At 46.9% G+C, this 16,236-nt stretch overlaps 1 protein-coding gene across 1 annotated transcript in view; it reads left to right on the top strand.

The window, feature by feature from the left end:
• COL9A3 (collagen type IX alpha 3 chain) overlaps positions 1-16,236 on the top strand; it is a 34,285-nt gene that overhangs the window by 15,519 nt on the left and 2,530 nt on the right. The window contains exons 13-29 of the mRNA XM_077787074.2: positions 477-530; positions 639-692; positions 1,441-1,494; positions 2,560-2,613; positions 3,010-3,063; positions 3,345-3,398; positions 3,968-4,021; positions 4,736-4,780; positions 5,630-5,683; positions 6,032-6,085; positions 8,175-8,228; positions 9,051-9,122; positions 12,656-12,691; positions 14,655-14,699; positions 14,926-14,958; positions 15,318-15,464; positions 15,825-15,879. Of these exons, the coding sequence (XP_077643200.2) occupies positions 477-530; positions 639-692; positions 1,441-1,494; positions 2,560-2,613; positions 3,010-3,063; positions 3,345-3,398; positions 3,968-4,021; positions 4,736-4,780; positions 5,630-5,683; positions 6,032-6,085; positions 8,175-8,228; positions 9,051-9,122; positions 12,656-12,691; positions 14,655-14,699; positions 14,926-14,958; positions 15,318-15,464; positions 15,825-15,879 (973 nt within the window). The remainder of the gene's footprint in view (positions 1-476; positions 531-638; positions 693-1,440; positions 1,495-2,559; positions 2,614-3,009; positions 3,064-3,344; positions 3,399-3,967; positions 4,022-4,735; positions 4,781-5,629; positions 5,684-6,031; positions 6,086-8,174; positions 8,229-9,050; positions 9,123-12,655; positions 12,692-14,654; positions 14,700-14,925; positions 14,959-15,317; positions 15,465-15,824; positions 15,880-16,236) is intronic.

Below are 16,236 nucleotides of genomic sequence, written 5' to 3'. Positions count from 1 at the left end.
ATTTAAAAGTAATGGGGGAGGATTTTTTCTCTTTAATAACACCATGCAGAAGAAATAAGGGATTTTTTCAAGGAGGCAGGGAGGAATGAGGCTGTTTGCTGAACGAGGAGCAGTTACTTTGGCTGAAGTGCATTGGGTTCCACTGCTCTCCCTGTAGGACCCTGTGCTGACTCTCCAAGATGATTCATCTTTCCAAGCATCATCACGTTAGGATCAGTGTGAATTCACAGCTATCCTTTCCCATGCAGGGATGTCAGCTCAGTAGAAGCCCTGCTTTAATCACTTGGATAAATTCCTGACTGATCTCAAATGTTCTTGCACATAGAAATTGTCTACAACACAGCAGCAAATTCTGTATGGAAATCTGGGAGGGAGGGAGAGAGGGTGCTCAAGGAGAAATGAGATGGGGATGTCCCTGGCTGTGTTTGCAGGTTCCTGCTGTCCCTTCTCCTGTCTGATTGATTTTTCTGTCCCAGGGTAACCCTGGCCCTCCTGGCCCTCCAGGGATTCCTGGCAGTGTTGGCCTGCAGGTAACCCCAGCTCTTCTCTTCCCACCATTGCCTTGGCCTTGTCACTGTGGAGTCACCTTGGTTGCACAAACAGTGACTGACTTTGAGCTGATTTGTTTCCTTAATTAGGGCCCAAGAGGACTAAGAGGCCTCCCTGGTCCAATGGGTCCAGCTGGCGACAGAGTAAGAAAAAACTTCTGATTTTCTGATTTTTCCTTTTCCTCTCCACCACCAGTTTGTCTTGTGAGAGGTGCCAGTGGCACTTGTTCTTACTGAATTCCAGTGGGAAACTTGTAAAGGTATAAAGTGTGGGCTGTTCCCTGCATCAGAACAGCCTTCCAAAGTCAGGATAATCCACACACCCGAGGGACAGCCAGGCTGAATCATCCCAACCAAGGTGCAAGACTGACAGTGTTAGAGAATCTTGGGAAACAAAAAAAAAAAAAAAAAAAAAAAAAGGTACATTTTACTTTCTGTTCTGCCTCTTTACAAGAAAAAGCCAAAGAATCACTGATGGACAAAGGTTTTCAGGACACAAAAAGACTCCTCAGTGAGAACAGGATCAATCTCCAGCTCACTGAGGCTTTGGGCTCTTGTCACAGTCCCTTGAGCAGCAGCCCAGAGGCTGAATGGTTTTGAATTGGATGAAATCATGCATTTATTTAGGAGTAAGGGTGTTATCAAGATAGCAAGGCCATGAATGGTATTAGTGTATCAGAGGTACAAAGGTGGGGAAATCCAGAGGAAAAACCCATTGTTCAGAGTGGGATTTTTTGCACGTCTGTCCTGCAAACCAGCAGGAGGTACAGGGAGTCTTTCCAGGGTGTCCTTCCAGGGCTTTTGTGTTTTCTCAGGTTGTGGTACAAGGTGGGGATTCTGTTACTTCATCCTCTGCCAAGCCCAGCCTCACAATGGTGTCTGTCCTCTGCAGGGTGACATTGGATTCAGAGGCCCACCTGGAATCCCAGGACCCCCAGGGAAAGTTGTATGTATCCCAGACCTTCTGTGGTTTATTCCTCCTTCCTGAGCTCTGCTGCCAGTGAGCAGAGGCTGTGCTGACCACCTCCATCAGATTATTCCCTTTGCCCTTGCCCTCCACTCAAAGCAATGTTATTTCACCTGACCTCACAATGTGTCTCTCTTTGCCCTGCCCCACACCAGAATAAGTTCACCACATTTCCATTTCTCTCTGTGCTTCACTGCTCTTCCTTGAGCACCAGCAGCTGTGGGCAAGCCCTGGAGAAGAGGACACAGTCTCAAGCTATGTCAGGGAAGGTTTAGGTTGGATATTAGGAAAAAAATTTTCACTGAAAGAATAATAAAATACTGGAATTTTCTTCCTAGGGAGGTGGTGGAATCACCATCTCTGGATATGTTTAAAAAAAGACTGGACTTGACACTTGGTGCTATGGTCTAGTGGTGTTAGGGTATAGGTTGGACTTGATGATCTTAGAGGTCTCTTCCAACCTCATTATTCTGTGATTCTGTGAATATCCATTACTTTTGGAGGAAGAATCAACCCTGTCTGAGCTTACATCCCTTGAGCCTGGTCTGTTCCCAGGTGCCCACAGCTCTCAAGGATTTTTGCTCCAAGAAGGAATAGCTGTGTATTGAGGATGCAATCCACATCCTTCTGCAGCACCACCCTCTGGGGACCCCTCCCTAGTCTTGCAATTATAGAAGAAATTGATCCAAACTAAAACAAAATGAGGTGCTTTCTCACCAAACCTTTCATTACATCCAGCAGGATCTATTCAGTGAATATTAAAGCTTTTCTCCCACTCTGTTTCTGCTTAAAGAAATTGCTTCATTAAATGAAGGGGAAAATGGCAAAGTTCTGAGGGATTGCTGGCAAAGTCCCTGCTGCAGGGAGTGTGTCAGGAATTAGAGTGAAACTAAGAAAGTGCAGCCCAGCTCTTGGGGACTGTGTGTGCTCACACCTCTGCTGACACCAGCAAACAGCACAAAAACCTCCTCATTTCACCCCCAAAGCAGCAACCTCTGTCACTGGTGATGAAGATGCTTAATGGCTTTTCCTCCTCTGTCACAGGGAGACCAAGGGAGCAAAGGACCTCAGGGATTCCGGGGGCCCAAAGGTGACACTGTAAGTGCACTCAAACACCCTTTGCTCCAGTCCAAAGCCTGTTCCACACGTTTATTGTGGCTTGTGCCCCTTTAATTTGCTTCAAAGGGATGGAAGCACCATCTCAAAAATGAGATGTTTAACTCTTACTAAAGATGATTGAGCAATAAGGTGTCCAAGTGCTGCTACAGCCTGGAGCACAGGGAGCAGATCTGACATCCCTTGCAATGATCAAGAATCTTGCCAGGTGTTGTATCCTGCACTGGGCTGCTTTCCTGCTGTATCCCAAAACAACCTCCATACTTATGTGGGCAGAGAGGACCCAGCTGAAATGGAATGAAATGCCCCTACAGAATCTGAGTATTGTCTTTGTTGACTGTTCTTCAGGTTAACACAGGATTTATTGCTGTTTTCTAGGGTAAACCTGGACCAAAAGGAAACCCAGGGGCTCGTGGGCTCATAGGAGAACCTGTAAGTCAGTTAAATGGGATGCAGGTCTTGCTGTTTGTCTTGCTTGCAGATGGAGATAGAACAGGCAAAAAGCTGCTTCTTGCCATCTTTGCTGTCAAGCTTCTGCTCTGTGGGTCTCTGTGTAAGCCCAGCTGGGCTAAGCCACAGTTGTACTGCTGCTGATCAAAATCTCCCAGTACAACTGGAGCTGGACTCGTTGCCAGAAGCTTCTTTGATGTGAATGTATTTTGCAAACCACAGAGCCTCCTCCTGACCTAAAGGTGTGCTGTCCATGATTGCAGGGAATGCCTGGCAAGGATGGGCAGGATGGAGCTCCTGGACTCGATGGTGAGAAGGTTTGTAAAGTCCTTCTTAAACACTGCAGGGGAGATTCCTGAGACTGAGCTGGCTGTGCTGCAAATGCTCCTCAAGAAGCTTGGCTGGGAAGCTTTTCCTCCTAAAAAGATTTCTGATATTGTCACTAGTGAAGGAGAATGAAATTCTCCTGTTCGTTAATCCCAAGGGAATTCCCTAAAGAAGGAAGGTGCACATGTGATGCAAGCTCAGCTGTGCCCCTGGATTTAGTGATCCCTGCTGGCTGACTCCAGGCCTTCAGAGATGCCTTTTCAGAGCTGTTGACAGAATTGTTTTAGTAGCCCGGAGACAAGGTGCTGTCAGGTGCTGGTTGCCTGGTTCCTGAGCAGTGCTCCTGCAGGAATATTGAACGTGTGCTGCCAGGGCAGGCTGGGAGCTGCAGCAGGCAGGGGAACACCTGGGAGCTCCCTCCTCTAGACACAGCAGCTCTTGGTCCTGTGCATACAGGGAGGGAGGAAAGTACAAATGCCTGTTTGGGAATGTGTCCCCTGCCTGTGCCAGGCCACGTCCCAGTGCTCGAGGATCCCTCCTAACCTCTCCCTATCCACAGGGTGATGCAGCTCCCATGGGTGCTCCTGGAGAGAAGGGGCCAAATGGACTTCCTGTGAGTATGGAGCAGGACCTGCCACCTCCGGGGTTCCAGCAGCTCAGAGATCCTTCCTGGGGACAGGGGAGGGTCCTTCTGTGGGCTGTTTCACAAGGAGCTCTAGTTAAGTCAAGAGGAAATGCACTTTTCCCACCATGCAGACAGGGAAGGAGTGTGCCAGGCAGGATTGGAGAGCACCTGGAGCATCTCACAGTAATTCCCTGGCTGTTGGCTTCTCTGACTCTTTAAAATCTAAACTTCAGAGGGATTTTCCCGTTCACATCCCACTGATGTGCTTCCCTTATGGAGGGAGTAAGATCTGGGGTATAATATTCTGAGCTCTGTCCGTGCCTTACTCCAGTGCTTATTGGCAAAGTGCTTCATCTCCCCATACTTCCCACTATTTAAAAGAGATCAAGTATTCCTTTCTTCCTGCATTTACAGAATATTTTGAACTCCCCTGGAGAGAGGTTTCTGCTGTGCAAAATGTGGCTGCTGCTGGTCCATTTGTATATTCCTGCTCTTTGCTCTCATGCCAAGGATTAGTGTTCATGGAGCTGCAAGGGCAGCAAGAGAGGCATTGAAGTCATAATTTTCACAGTGAAAGCTGCAGAAGTCTAAACCTTCCATTGCTTCAAGCAAAGGTCACTCCTTGTGTGTCAAATCAGACCAGAATAACAAATTTAATAACTTCACTTCTTCTGACATTGCTTTAACATAATTTTTTTTCAGGGTCTGCCTGGAAGAGCAGGTATTAAAGGCTCAAAGGGTGAACCAGTAAGTGAATCTCTTTAATGATGGGGTCTGGTGGGGAACCTGGTCACAGCAAGACTTTTTAGCTTTGGGGGATTGGGAGGACTTACCCCAAAGTGATGATTTCTGTATTTCTGCTGGGGCTGAAGAGCAGGAATTAGGTAAAATAACTGAGCTGGCACCTGGGTCAGTAAAGACACAGCAGATATACAGGAGAGGCATCAGTGGTTCAGTAAACCTCATCCTTTTGTCAAAGTCCCAGGAGGAGACTTGATCTTTGGGAATCAAAGGACTGAGCACCAGCAGGAGCAGAATGATCTCATCTTGCCTTCTGCACATTTTCCCTCACTGCAGGAGAAAAAACTTCCATGAAGCTTTAGATTGACACTTACCTTTGAGATGAAAGAAAACCTCAGGCAGACCAAAGCAGTCCAGAACAAAGCTGCTCTGAGAGATGTCTTTTTTTCCCCTGTCCCTCTCCTTTATGCATTCTTCCCTCTGCATCATTATTGCTTCTAATCCTCATGGAGGAGAGCACACTGCAGGAAGGTGGTGCAGGAATCTCCTCCTGATGTGGAGGGGGTTCAGGAGTGAATGTGATGGGATGTCCTGGCATCCCTGTCTCATGTGGGACATGGGGACACTGCCCTGGGGCTAGCAGCCCTCCCTGGCCAGTGGTGCCAGGAGAGAGTGTGCAGCTCCTCTGTTCTCTGGTGCTGTGAGTTTTGCCCTAAATCTGTAAAAGTTTAAAGCTGTTTATATTTCTTGATCCAGGTTTCAACGCCCTCCTTCTTTTGTTGCTTCAGGCAGGGCAGAAAGGATGTGATGCCCTGCAGTGATGCCCTAACTGAGTGTTTGCTTTGTGCTCTGCAGGGCAGCCCTGGAGAGACAGGAGAGGCAGGTCCCTCTGGAGAGCCAGGCATCCCTGTAAGTGCCCCACATTTCCACTTAGCATGGCCTCTGCTGGTCAGTTTTAAACCAAACTGGGGAGCTGGAGCTCACATGCTGCTCCCAGTGATGCAGCACCTGCAATCCCATGGGATTGAGCACTCCAGGCTCACACTGGTGTGAGCTCCCCAGGGAGCACTGAGCTGGCTGGGCAGGGTGCTGAACACTGGTGCTGGGCAAAACCCAGCAGCAGTGGGCTGGCAGATGGGCCAGTGGGGCAGGAGTTTGGGACTGAAAGGCCTGGGATCCAGGAATATGTCCCAGTGGGCTGGGAAGGGTGGGTCTGTGGCTCCTAAATATCACAGCTGACTTTGGTGTCCCTGCCAGGGCGATGTTGGCATTCCTGGTGAGAGAGGCCTGCCAGGACCCAGAGGAGCAACTGTAAGTACAGAGCTGGCTGTGAACCAGAGAGGTGCCAGAATAGGGTTTGTGTGGGGGGGTCACTCTCTGGCTCCAGCAAAAGGCCACTTTCTCTCTCAGTGGTGTCTCTGGGGAGCTCTGGCAGCAGAGAAATTCCTCCCCCAAGCTGGGTCAGATCCTGCTCTCACTGACAGCTCCGTGCAAATGCCAAGTGATCCCTCCCATTCCGCTTGGCAGAGCAAACTGCAGCTGCCCAGGAGGTTTGTGGAGCTGCCAGGAGGGACTGGGCAGTCAGCAAGCCCCTCATTGCACAGGAGTAGGGAGGTTCTGCCCATGCTGAAGTCAGGCATTAGTGAAGCAGAGCTTCACAGTTGCAAAGGACTTTGCCACCAGCACATGACACCTGAAATCCTCCCCAGTCCTGCATCCTTTTCCTTGGAGCAGTGCAAAGGGATTCCCTGCAAAACCTGCAGCCACACGTACAACAAAACTGGGAATAACTGCATGGTGTCCCTGCTCAATAGATAACAAATAATATCAGGAGGGTAAAACCCTGATTTTGTTCCCACTACTACAAATGCTTGGGTACCTTTTTAAACTTGTCACTCCCCAGCTAGTGCTGCTGTTGGGGTTGGATCTGATCTTCTAGTGGTTTTGTTGGTTTTGTTTTCTTTTCTTTTCTTTTCTTTTTTTCCCCTCTTTTTTTTTTTTTTCCATCTTAATCTCATTTTGAAATCCAGGAGCCTACAGCAAGTCTAATATGATTTCTGGTACGTGCCACTTGGAAGAAATTGAACTGCATGATTTATTGTTTGTGAGCAGCTTCTGCTTTAACTTCCAAGGAGAGGGAAATCAGCTTTAGAAATAAGCTGTATTAATAATGTTTTCTTTTATGTCTGCAATTTTTCACAAAGTGGCTGGCTTCACAAAAGGTACCACATTACTATAGCCAAAAAGCAAAAGCAGTTGAGCTAATTGTGTTGGTGCAGAGTTTTGACAGGGGTGCAGTTGCAGCTGAACCCATGGTTATGTCCAACCTGGGCTTCTCATTTCTGATTTGTTTTATTAGAATCATAATTTGTTAGTTAAGACTGGGCTGTTCCAAGGGAGGTGCAGGATTTTTCCAGTGTTAAGGCTCAAAATAATTTGGGTTTTTTTAGCTCCAAGTACCAAGGATTTCTCAGAACCTGTCAGGTCCCTCCAGCTCCCATCAGCATCTCAGCAGAATCGCTTTTGATGCAGCTTTTAACTCAGTTTTTCTAAAGCTTTGTATTTATAACTTTCAAAGTTCCTTGCTGAATACAAGCAGAAAACAAAGTGGAAAACAGCAACCACGAAAATACCTGAGCAGTTGTTCAGCTCTGTTTGAAGATGATGCTGCTTTATGTCAGTGGCCAGTTTGAGGTTTATTTGTGTCCCTGAATGCTCCACCCAGCAGGGATGGCAGTGAAAGGAGCCCAAGCTGCAGCCCTGCCTCGTGACAGAAGCTTGCTGAAGGCATCTATTTCAAGAAGACAGTTTACAAAATGAGATTTAAATGCCTAAATTACTTTTTTTTTTTTTTAAATCCAAGATCTTTATTGGATATGTGATTTTTCTCAGGAGAAAGCAATAGAGACTCCTAATGGTAAAGTGCATGTTCTGTCTGGTGAGCTCTTAAAAGCCTGACAGCAGAAACTGCTGCCTTTTTGTGCATTGCTGGAACCAAGGATGTCCAAGCAAATGGATGCAATTGCCATTTTTCATTTCCAAGGGCCTGTAGCACATGTTTTGCAGGAGTTCCTTGCAATCAATTAAAAGCATAATATTGGGATAGCAGATCCCTCTAATGGATGTCTATGCTCTGTCATGCTGGCACTTTTTGCTGTCCCTGATCTCTACTACTCATGAGCATGGTATGTTCTTAAGCATTGATTATCCAAATGAGCCTTCCTGCTAACAACACAGCCATTAACAAAGCTCAGCCAGCACCAAACCCAACTTTGCAGTGGTTCAGCAGCAGTGCCAAGGGGCTGCAGCACAGAACTGCACACTCTGCCAGTTCAGGGACACAGCTGACTCACCTGGCCCTAAATTTCCTCCTTCCCAAAGCTGATCTCTCTCTTTGCAGGGACCACTGGGCCTCCAAGGCCCCGTAGGAGCCCGTGGTGTCCGAGGTTTCCAGGTGAGTGTGGTGGAGGGGTCACTGTGGTGTTTTGGCAGGTCAGTGTTCTCTGCGAGCCTCTGGCCAGACCCTGGGTGATGGCCACGAGGGAAAGGGAGAAATGTCTTTCCATTTGCCAGAACTGATGTGGCACCTTCATTACCACGGGATGGTGGAAAGAGCAAAAGGCCAGATAAGCTGCCTGCAGGAGAAATGAATATTTAGTGTTTGTTTGCAGAGGGAGGGGTTGAGTTTTGAGCCTGTTCCCTGGCACAGGGTGCCCAGAGAAGCTGTGGCTGCCCCATCCCTGGAAGGGTCCAAGGCCAGCCTGGTCTGGGGATGGTGTCCCAGCCTCTGAGCTGAGCTTGAAGGTTTTTATGACTTTTTAAGTTTGATCTTTGTAAAGACACCTCAGTTTCTCCTTGATCTGCTCCACTCTCTGCCTGTATTTCTTCAGTGAGTTTCTCCTCCTTTTTGCTGCACTGGGGTCTCCAATGTTTCTTCCTCCCTCCTCCAAGGATGTGGGAACTCCTCCACTCCCCACTGGCACTGGCTGAGAGGAGCATCACTTGGTGGGATCACAGATATTGAAGGCTTATTAATTTTAAGAGGTTTATTAATGAAGGACCCAGGACAAAGTTTGGAGCACCTTGGCACGTACCTGACCAGGAGAGAAGCTGGAATGAGCTCTACCAAGCAACACAAGTGGTCCCCAGGTCCTGGGGAGAAAGGGAGAGACACATCCAAAAATAACCTTTCTGAACCTGCTATGGAGACTGGTGAACATCCAGGGTGTTGAAGGCACCGTGAGCTGTAACTTGGATTTTGTTGTTTTCCCAACAGGGGCCCAAAGGTGCCAGTGGGGAGCCCGGCCTTCCTGGCCCGACTGGGATCCGTGGAGAAACAGGAGACAGGGTAAGGACAACTCACCTGAGACTCATTCCTGTTTGGGATGGGAATTTAGAGGTCACTGGGGATCCAAAACCTGGTGTAGCTGATGTGTGTTGGGTGTCCCTGAGGCTGCCCAAGTCACACCTCAGAGCAGGGAGCAGGACTCGAGCATCCTATCCCCTCTGTTCCTGGTTTCTGTTTCAATCCAGGGTGGATTGTTTAAAAGTGACTTCCAGACCCTATCCTAGCCAGATTAGAGAGTCTTTGGGAATTTTCCCTGTTCCTTACACTGATTCCAACAAAACCTTGCTCCCCAGGAGCACAAGAGAGCTGATTAATGAATTTTTGTTACTCAGATGGTTGATGAGACTCTCTGTTTGTTTTAAATTAGAGTTTTATCAATGATTTTTCTTTCTGAACAGCAAAATACTTGGGCATCCCACCTCACAATAAATGTGACTTCTTATTTAAATGAGTTCATTCTCATTTGAAAGAAGCCATCAGGGCAAAGTGAGCAGCATTTGTTGGGAGCTTGCAGGAGAACAGGAGCCATATGTTCACCAGCTCCCTCCTCTTCAGCTTTAAGGTAGAAATGTTTTTAAAAAAAAGCTTTAAGTTGCTTTCTGTGTAAGCAACTGCAGCAGCACCACAGGGGTTCCACAATGGTCCTTCTGTGCTGGCTCCAGGCAGGTTTAAAAAAGCCTCTTGGAGTGGCTGTGGGCTGGAAGTGTGAAACAGGAGCGTTATTGTGGAGCTGTGGGGCTCTTGGCTGCATTCAGGGCTTTGCTGTGGTGAAAAATGTACATTCAGAGGGGAAGAGGCCCCTGCATGAAGCATCCAGGGAGCTGCTCCAAGCAGAGGGAGGGAAAATGTGCATAAAGCAATAAAAAATAATCTAGGTTTTATTTCTGGCTCTGAAGTTCAGTGTAGTTACTCTAAGATGTGACTGTTGGTTGCTCAGAATGAGAGGAAACGGACTCAAGCTGCACCTGGGAAAGTTTAGATTAGATTTTTGGAATTTTTTTCACATAAAAGGTTGTAAAGCATTGGAACAAGCTGCCCATGGAAGTGGTGGAGTCACCATCCCTGGAGGAGTTCAAACAAGGTGTGGATGTGGCCCTTGATTGTCAGAATCTGTGTTATTGATGATTCCCAGATTGTAGAAAGTCTCTGTCTGTCAGCCCCCTGCCAAAGCAGAAGCCATAATTGGTCTGTGCTGGTTTCCAGGTTGTTTATTCTGTTTATCTCTCACATGTTCTGCTGCCCTGCCCAGCTCTGTCCTGCAGGGCAGCGTGTGGGGCTCTGCCCTCAGTGGGATGTGACAAACATTAAATACCAGAAACTCCCTGGGCTGCATTTACAAGAACGTGCCAATATCTGTCACCTACGTTGGACAGTGTGTCCCCAGCCTGAACCAACAGAAAAATGCCAACACCACAGTGAGACATGGAGGGCATGAAGAAGGAGAAAAAGGACAAGGCACACCCAATTTCCTCCATCTTGTGCCCTTTGGACCCCTCATCTAGAATCCTAAAATTTTACTTTTGCACCCGTGCCACACATAATTATTACTTCTATCAAACACTCAGAGCTGGTAATTGATCCTGTAGGATTGAAAACTCTTTTCCATGGACAGAGATCACAGACAGTGTCTCTGGGGGCTCTGTCCAGGGGGGTTCCTGACCCCTGCCAGGGTCCCAGACCTGCCAGGGCAGCCAGAGGGAAGCCCTGGACTCCCACACTTGATGGTTTAATGGTGACTGTGCTGATGGTGCTGGGTGACCCTAAACCCTCAGGTTGTGTTTTTAAAGCCTGAACAAACAGCCTGTGCTGCTGGGGACACACAGAGCACCCAGAGATCTGCCCTGGGCTCGCTGCACTGCTGGTCTGGCCTGGATAAAGGCAGAACTGCACACACAGATCAATGCAATTGGCCTCTCCCAGCTGCAGCCAACCCATCGAACTCTGCTGAAATCAATTGTGACTTTTCTGTGAAAAAAGAACAATCCCCCCATGCCTGAGCTAACTGAGTACTGACAGGCTTTTTCACAGTCCTTGGACTGACTGGTCAGGCATATAAACCAGCATTTCAGTAAATGTGCTTGCTGGCATGAAAAATAGGATTGATTTAGTGCATTTGATGGTAAGATATAAAATAGTGTTGAGATAAAGTACATCAACCATCCTGCTGGAGTGGGATATAGGGAGGGGAAGGGCTTGGCTGTTGTTGCTGACTGAGGCAGCAATAGACAAATATTTTTCCTAGGGATTTTTATTATGATCAAATTCCTGAGGATTCTGGATGCCAGAAGCCACCTGGGGCATTGCCTCTCTGGGCTCCCCACTGGAGCAGTAAATACTTGGCCAAAACCATGAGTTTTGTTGCACTGATCAGAGGAAATGTGTGAAGACATGGGGCTGGCAGTCCTGAGCTCCTTGTTCCTGCTGCTAGGAATCACCACTGCAGGGAATTAGAGTTTGGAATGAAAATCCCCTGGGCTAAGCTTGTCTTTAAGGGAATGTTCCTTGCAGGGCCTGGTCTTTGGTGACTGAAATGTGGTTTATTGCCATAAACTGTCATGGAGCCTTGAAACTCTGTGAAGTCAGAGGTATAAAATTTAGATTAAAATGTTCAGAAAGGGATATATTGCTTTTGTCATCAGCAAGTATAAAATGGGTGCTATAAAACTTTAGCCGCTCTTGCATTTATACATGCCCTTGTCTGTTTTTCTGAGTTATTTTACATTAATAGAAATCCTTTCTCTTTTTAACTTAGTGCTTGAATTGAACAAAATAAAATGTCCTTGCTGTGTGCATTTGTTCTCCTTGAAGATTCTGTTCTGCTGAGCCATCTCTAGACCTAGTTAATAAAAAAAGATCAGTTTGCAGATGCCAGATTGATGAGTGTGCTGTAGAAATCCTGCTTGAAGGGTAAAACAGCTGAATTTCACATGTAGATTTTGCAGTAGAGAAAAAAATCAGGGGTTCTCCTGAACTCCTTGTTGGCTCTGCTCTGTGGAGCAGAAGAGTCACAAATAGGACTGAAAATGTCTCTCTGTGAATGTCAGGTAGATAAAGATGGAAGGATTTTCCAAATTGCCTGGATTATTCCTGAGGCGATAATCAGTTCATCATCTAAATGTATTTTATTCCTGTGGCCGTGTTGTTCCATTAATCTTTAAATCAGGAGCACCTAATCCTAAATTCTAGGAAAACTGAGAGTCTAATAAGGCCTTGAAAAAACATCTTGGCTTTTTGCCCTTGTGGTATGAAAATATTCTTGTCTGTTTTATACCACAAGTAAATCCAAGCTCCTCCTCACATCCCAGGCTGAGAAATTACCCCACAACACAAACCAGGGACTGTGGAGAGTGTCACAGAGCTAGCAGGGGTGCTGAAATCCCTTCTTATTTCTAGGAACTGTGAATGAGATTTGTACCCTCTAACTTGGCAGCTGGGAGACTGATTCTGACTCCTTGCTGAGAGTGTCTGACCACACCAGGAATTCATAGGAAAGTAACAATTTGAGCTCACTTGCTTCTTTCTCTTATTTTCAGGGTCCTCTTGGTGTTCCTGGTCCCAAGGGGAACCAGGTAAGTGATAACTTCCATGCCCTTGTCAGCAGAGAAATATCAGGGACAGTCTTTGACAGCACAAATGGCTTTTTCTTCCACAAATGAAAATATCCTGCAGCAAAACCCAAAACTCTGTTTGGTCCCATTTTCCCTGCATTGGCACAGATGTTGCTGTTCTAATGGAGACTCATGAAAATGCTGTGGCACAAACACCAGGCCCTTGCTGTGTGTTTTGTAGCCTCAAGGATCTGTGCAGGAGCTCCTCACATCAAATTCCTCCCAATTTATGTTTAGAAATGCAGCTTTTCCTCAGCTTCATGTGCCTGATGAAGAATATTTCACCCTAACCTCAAAGCTTGCCACACTAATTAACTACTTATATCTTTTGCTTTTTGTTGCTCAGCTTCCATGCTTGGTTTAATCTCAGCAGTTTTTGAGCCAGTTTTCATCAAATATATGGCTCTCATTAATGCATGGCTGTGTTCTTGCAGAAGGTGAAGCTTCCCTAGCAAGCCTTGCTGGTTTGGTTTACCAGCACCAGTGTGGTCTCTGTTTTGTTGCTAAGGGGAAAGACCAACCTGATGTCTGTTTGTCTTGGAAAACTTCCCCTGGAAAGCTGTGGAGTCACCACAACAATGTTCATTATCTGCTCTAATAACAGAGCTCTGTGAGGAGCCAGCTCTGCCTTGGGCAGGGCAGTGATTGCAGGGAATCTCTCCTCCAACCCGTGCTTTCAAAAAAAAGCTCAGCAGCCTCTGTTATTCAGTCTCATGGTTGTTTATTGCAAGTTATCTAAAAGATTTTCTCCTGGGGCTGCTGTGGTTTGCTCACAGCTCAGGCAGAGGCACACACACACCCTGACATCCTCTCTGACCCCGACTGCTTCTTCTCTCCCTGCCCAGGGCTGCTGCTCTCTTTTATATGGGACATTACGTGTTACATGGTTACAGTTTTTCCCAATGCCTATTGCCTATATTAAATGGTGATTTTCTATCTTTTATATGGTGCATTACGTGTTACATGTTTACAGTTTTTCCCCAGTGCCTGTTACCTATATTAAATGGTGATTTTCTACTCTAAACCAATCTGTGAGTGCCAACATCACCAAGAACGTGGAGGTGAGGAAGAAGAAAGAGGGAGGACAGGGCAGGCCCAAATCCCTCCATCTTAAAACCTCTGACCCCCATGTACAAAACCAAAACCCCCCCTGTACAGCACTCAAAAATTCTTCCCTTTACTTTGTAACTACTTCTACTCTAACATCTAAACTTTTGTGCCTTCTTGTTCTTCCTGCAAGGTTGGTAAACCATTCCATGGCTCAAACCCAAAATCACAGCTGTTTCCAGCTGCCTGTCAGGGTCTCAAATGCTTCTGACCTGGGCCCAGAACCTCCAAAAATGTCTGAGGGACATTTTGAGTTCCGACATCACCCCAGCCTCACTCAGATTGCTCAGGCAGCTGCTGGTGGAGGTGAGCAGCAAAGGCTGGTGCAGTGGATGCCACCAGAGCTTTAGCCACCTTTGTATTCCTGTCCCCAGGAGTGGAGAGGGATGTTTCTCCAAGAGATCACTGCAGTCTGAGGGTGGCATGAAGCTGTTATGCCTGAGACCCTGCTCAGGAGGCCATGAGAACAGGGCACTCAACATTTGCCTGTGGCTGCAAACCCTGTTTTCTGTGAGACAGAGCAGGCAGAGCTGCAATTTAGGTTCCCTGCTTGAGGAATGCCAGTGCCAGCCTGTGGATGTCTTTCATGGCCAGCCCATCATATGGATTCAGCCTTTCATCCATCTGCCTTGTGGCACACGTGCTCTCATCAGCCGGGGAGTAGCTACTGTGGAGTCCAGCTTTGGGAAGAAAGAATTTCTTCTTGCTGGAGCAGCTGTGGCTGCGGGGAGCCCCCATCTCCCCCAGGTTACCCAGGCTGCAGGGAAATCCTTGCTGTCAGCAGTAAGTGTGGTGTTAACTCTGGTCTCTCTCCCAGGGCATTGCTGGAGCAGATGGCCTCCCGGGTGACAAAGGAGAGCTGGTAGGTGTCCTTAAATTCAGTAGAGTTGACTCCTCAAATAACAGATGGTGCAGAAAGCCATGGATCACTGTGGTCAGCCAGAATTAATCCCCTGAGGTCTCCAACCCTGCTGTGAAAAGGGGCCAACCCAAGCCTTGCACATGTCACAGCAGCCTGGGAGATTGGGCTTCAGATGTGCATTTTCTGAATGAATCACTCTTTCTTATTTCCCTTTTCTTTCTGACAGGGTCCCTTTGGACCCCCTGGCCAAAAAGGAGAGGTAAGTGTCAGACACTGGGGGCTCATACCCCAAAGGGTTTAGGAGTAAACGTGACCATTGCACCTCTATAACTATAGAATAAAATCTGCTCTGGTGTCATTGCCTAGGAGCAGGCTTTCCTCTCAATCATGTTATAAAATCTATGAGAAAAATGGCGATTTGTGGCATTAAAAATATTGAAATCTGTTTGGTAATTTTGCTGCCACGACTTCTCTTATCATGACCTGTATATGCAGAAACACCCTTAGGTTGTAAGGAATGTATCTGATCATGCAGATCCATTCAGGAAACCTGAAGAAAGTTTGAACTAAAAAGAAAACCATTTCAAGTGGTTTTGGCTTTTTTATGCTTCACTACAGCCAGGAAAAAGAGGAGAACTTGGTCCAAAGGGTGTGCAAGGACCTAATGGGACAGCTGGAGCACCAGGGATCCCAGGACATCCAGGACCCATGGGTCACCAGGGGGAGAGGGGTGTCCCTGGCATCACAGGAAAACCTGGACCTCCTGTAAGTATCTGCTGCTTCTGCAGCACAGTTAGGGAGCCTGTGAAGTGAAAAAATGGATTGTGGGGTTTTGGATGATATACAAAAAATAAGGTCCTGCATTTCAGCAGGCAAAAATAAGGCCAAATAAAACCCAGATTAAATATCTGGCCTAACATTAAAATTACTGGCTGCCATTTGTACAGCAGAGTTCTGAAGGGAAGCTGTCACCTTTTGAAGAGGGGAAAAAACCCCAGCTCTTCATGCAGGACCCTGTGCTGCTTCCCGAGCTCCTGGAAATGTGTTTTGTGTCCTGCAGCTTCTGCCAGGGCTGGTTATTGATAAGGAGGTTCCTACAAAGACAAATTCTTCTGTTAACTGCAGGGCAAAGAGGCCAGTGAACAACATATCAGAGAACTCTGTGGGGAAATGATAAATGGTGAGTATTACTGAGAGAAAACCAACTTTAATTACCAGATGAGTAGATCCTGAACACAAATAGCTTCTGAGATTTTTTTAATTTTCTGTTTTCATATGAAAAAAAATACAGTGACCTTTAGTGTAAGGAAATCATTCAGGAGGTCACTTAGCTGGGGATGTCTTTCGGTGTTCTAAAATTAGAATTTTTAAATGATTCATCATGGCAATGGTCAAAATTCACTGAAAGCAGCTTTGGCACAAGTGTTGTGTGAGACCTCCTGCCCTAACCTGTGTCATTCTGAACTCCACCTCTCCTCAGTGCACCTCATTTCCTTGGAGGAGGTCCTCGTGGAGTGTCCCTCTTTCTTCAAAGTGA

The sequence above is a fragment of the Lonchura striata genome, chromosome 20 (assembly GCF_050655825.1).
Source record: "Lonchura striata isolate lonStrDom1 chromosome 20, ASM5065582v1, whole genome shotgun sequence".
Lineage (NCBI taxonomy): Eukaryota > Metazoa > Chordata > Aves > Passeriformes > Estrildidae > Lonchura > Lonchura striata.
This window is presented reverse-complemented; position numbering and strand designations above follow the sequence as displayed.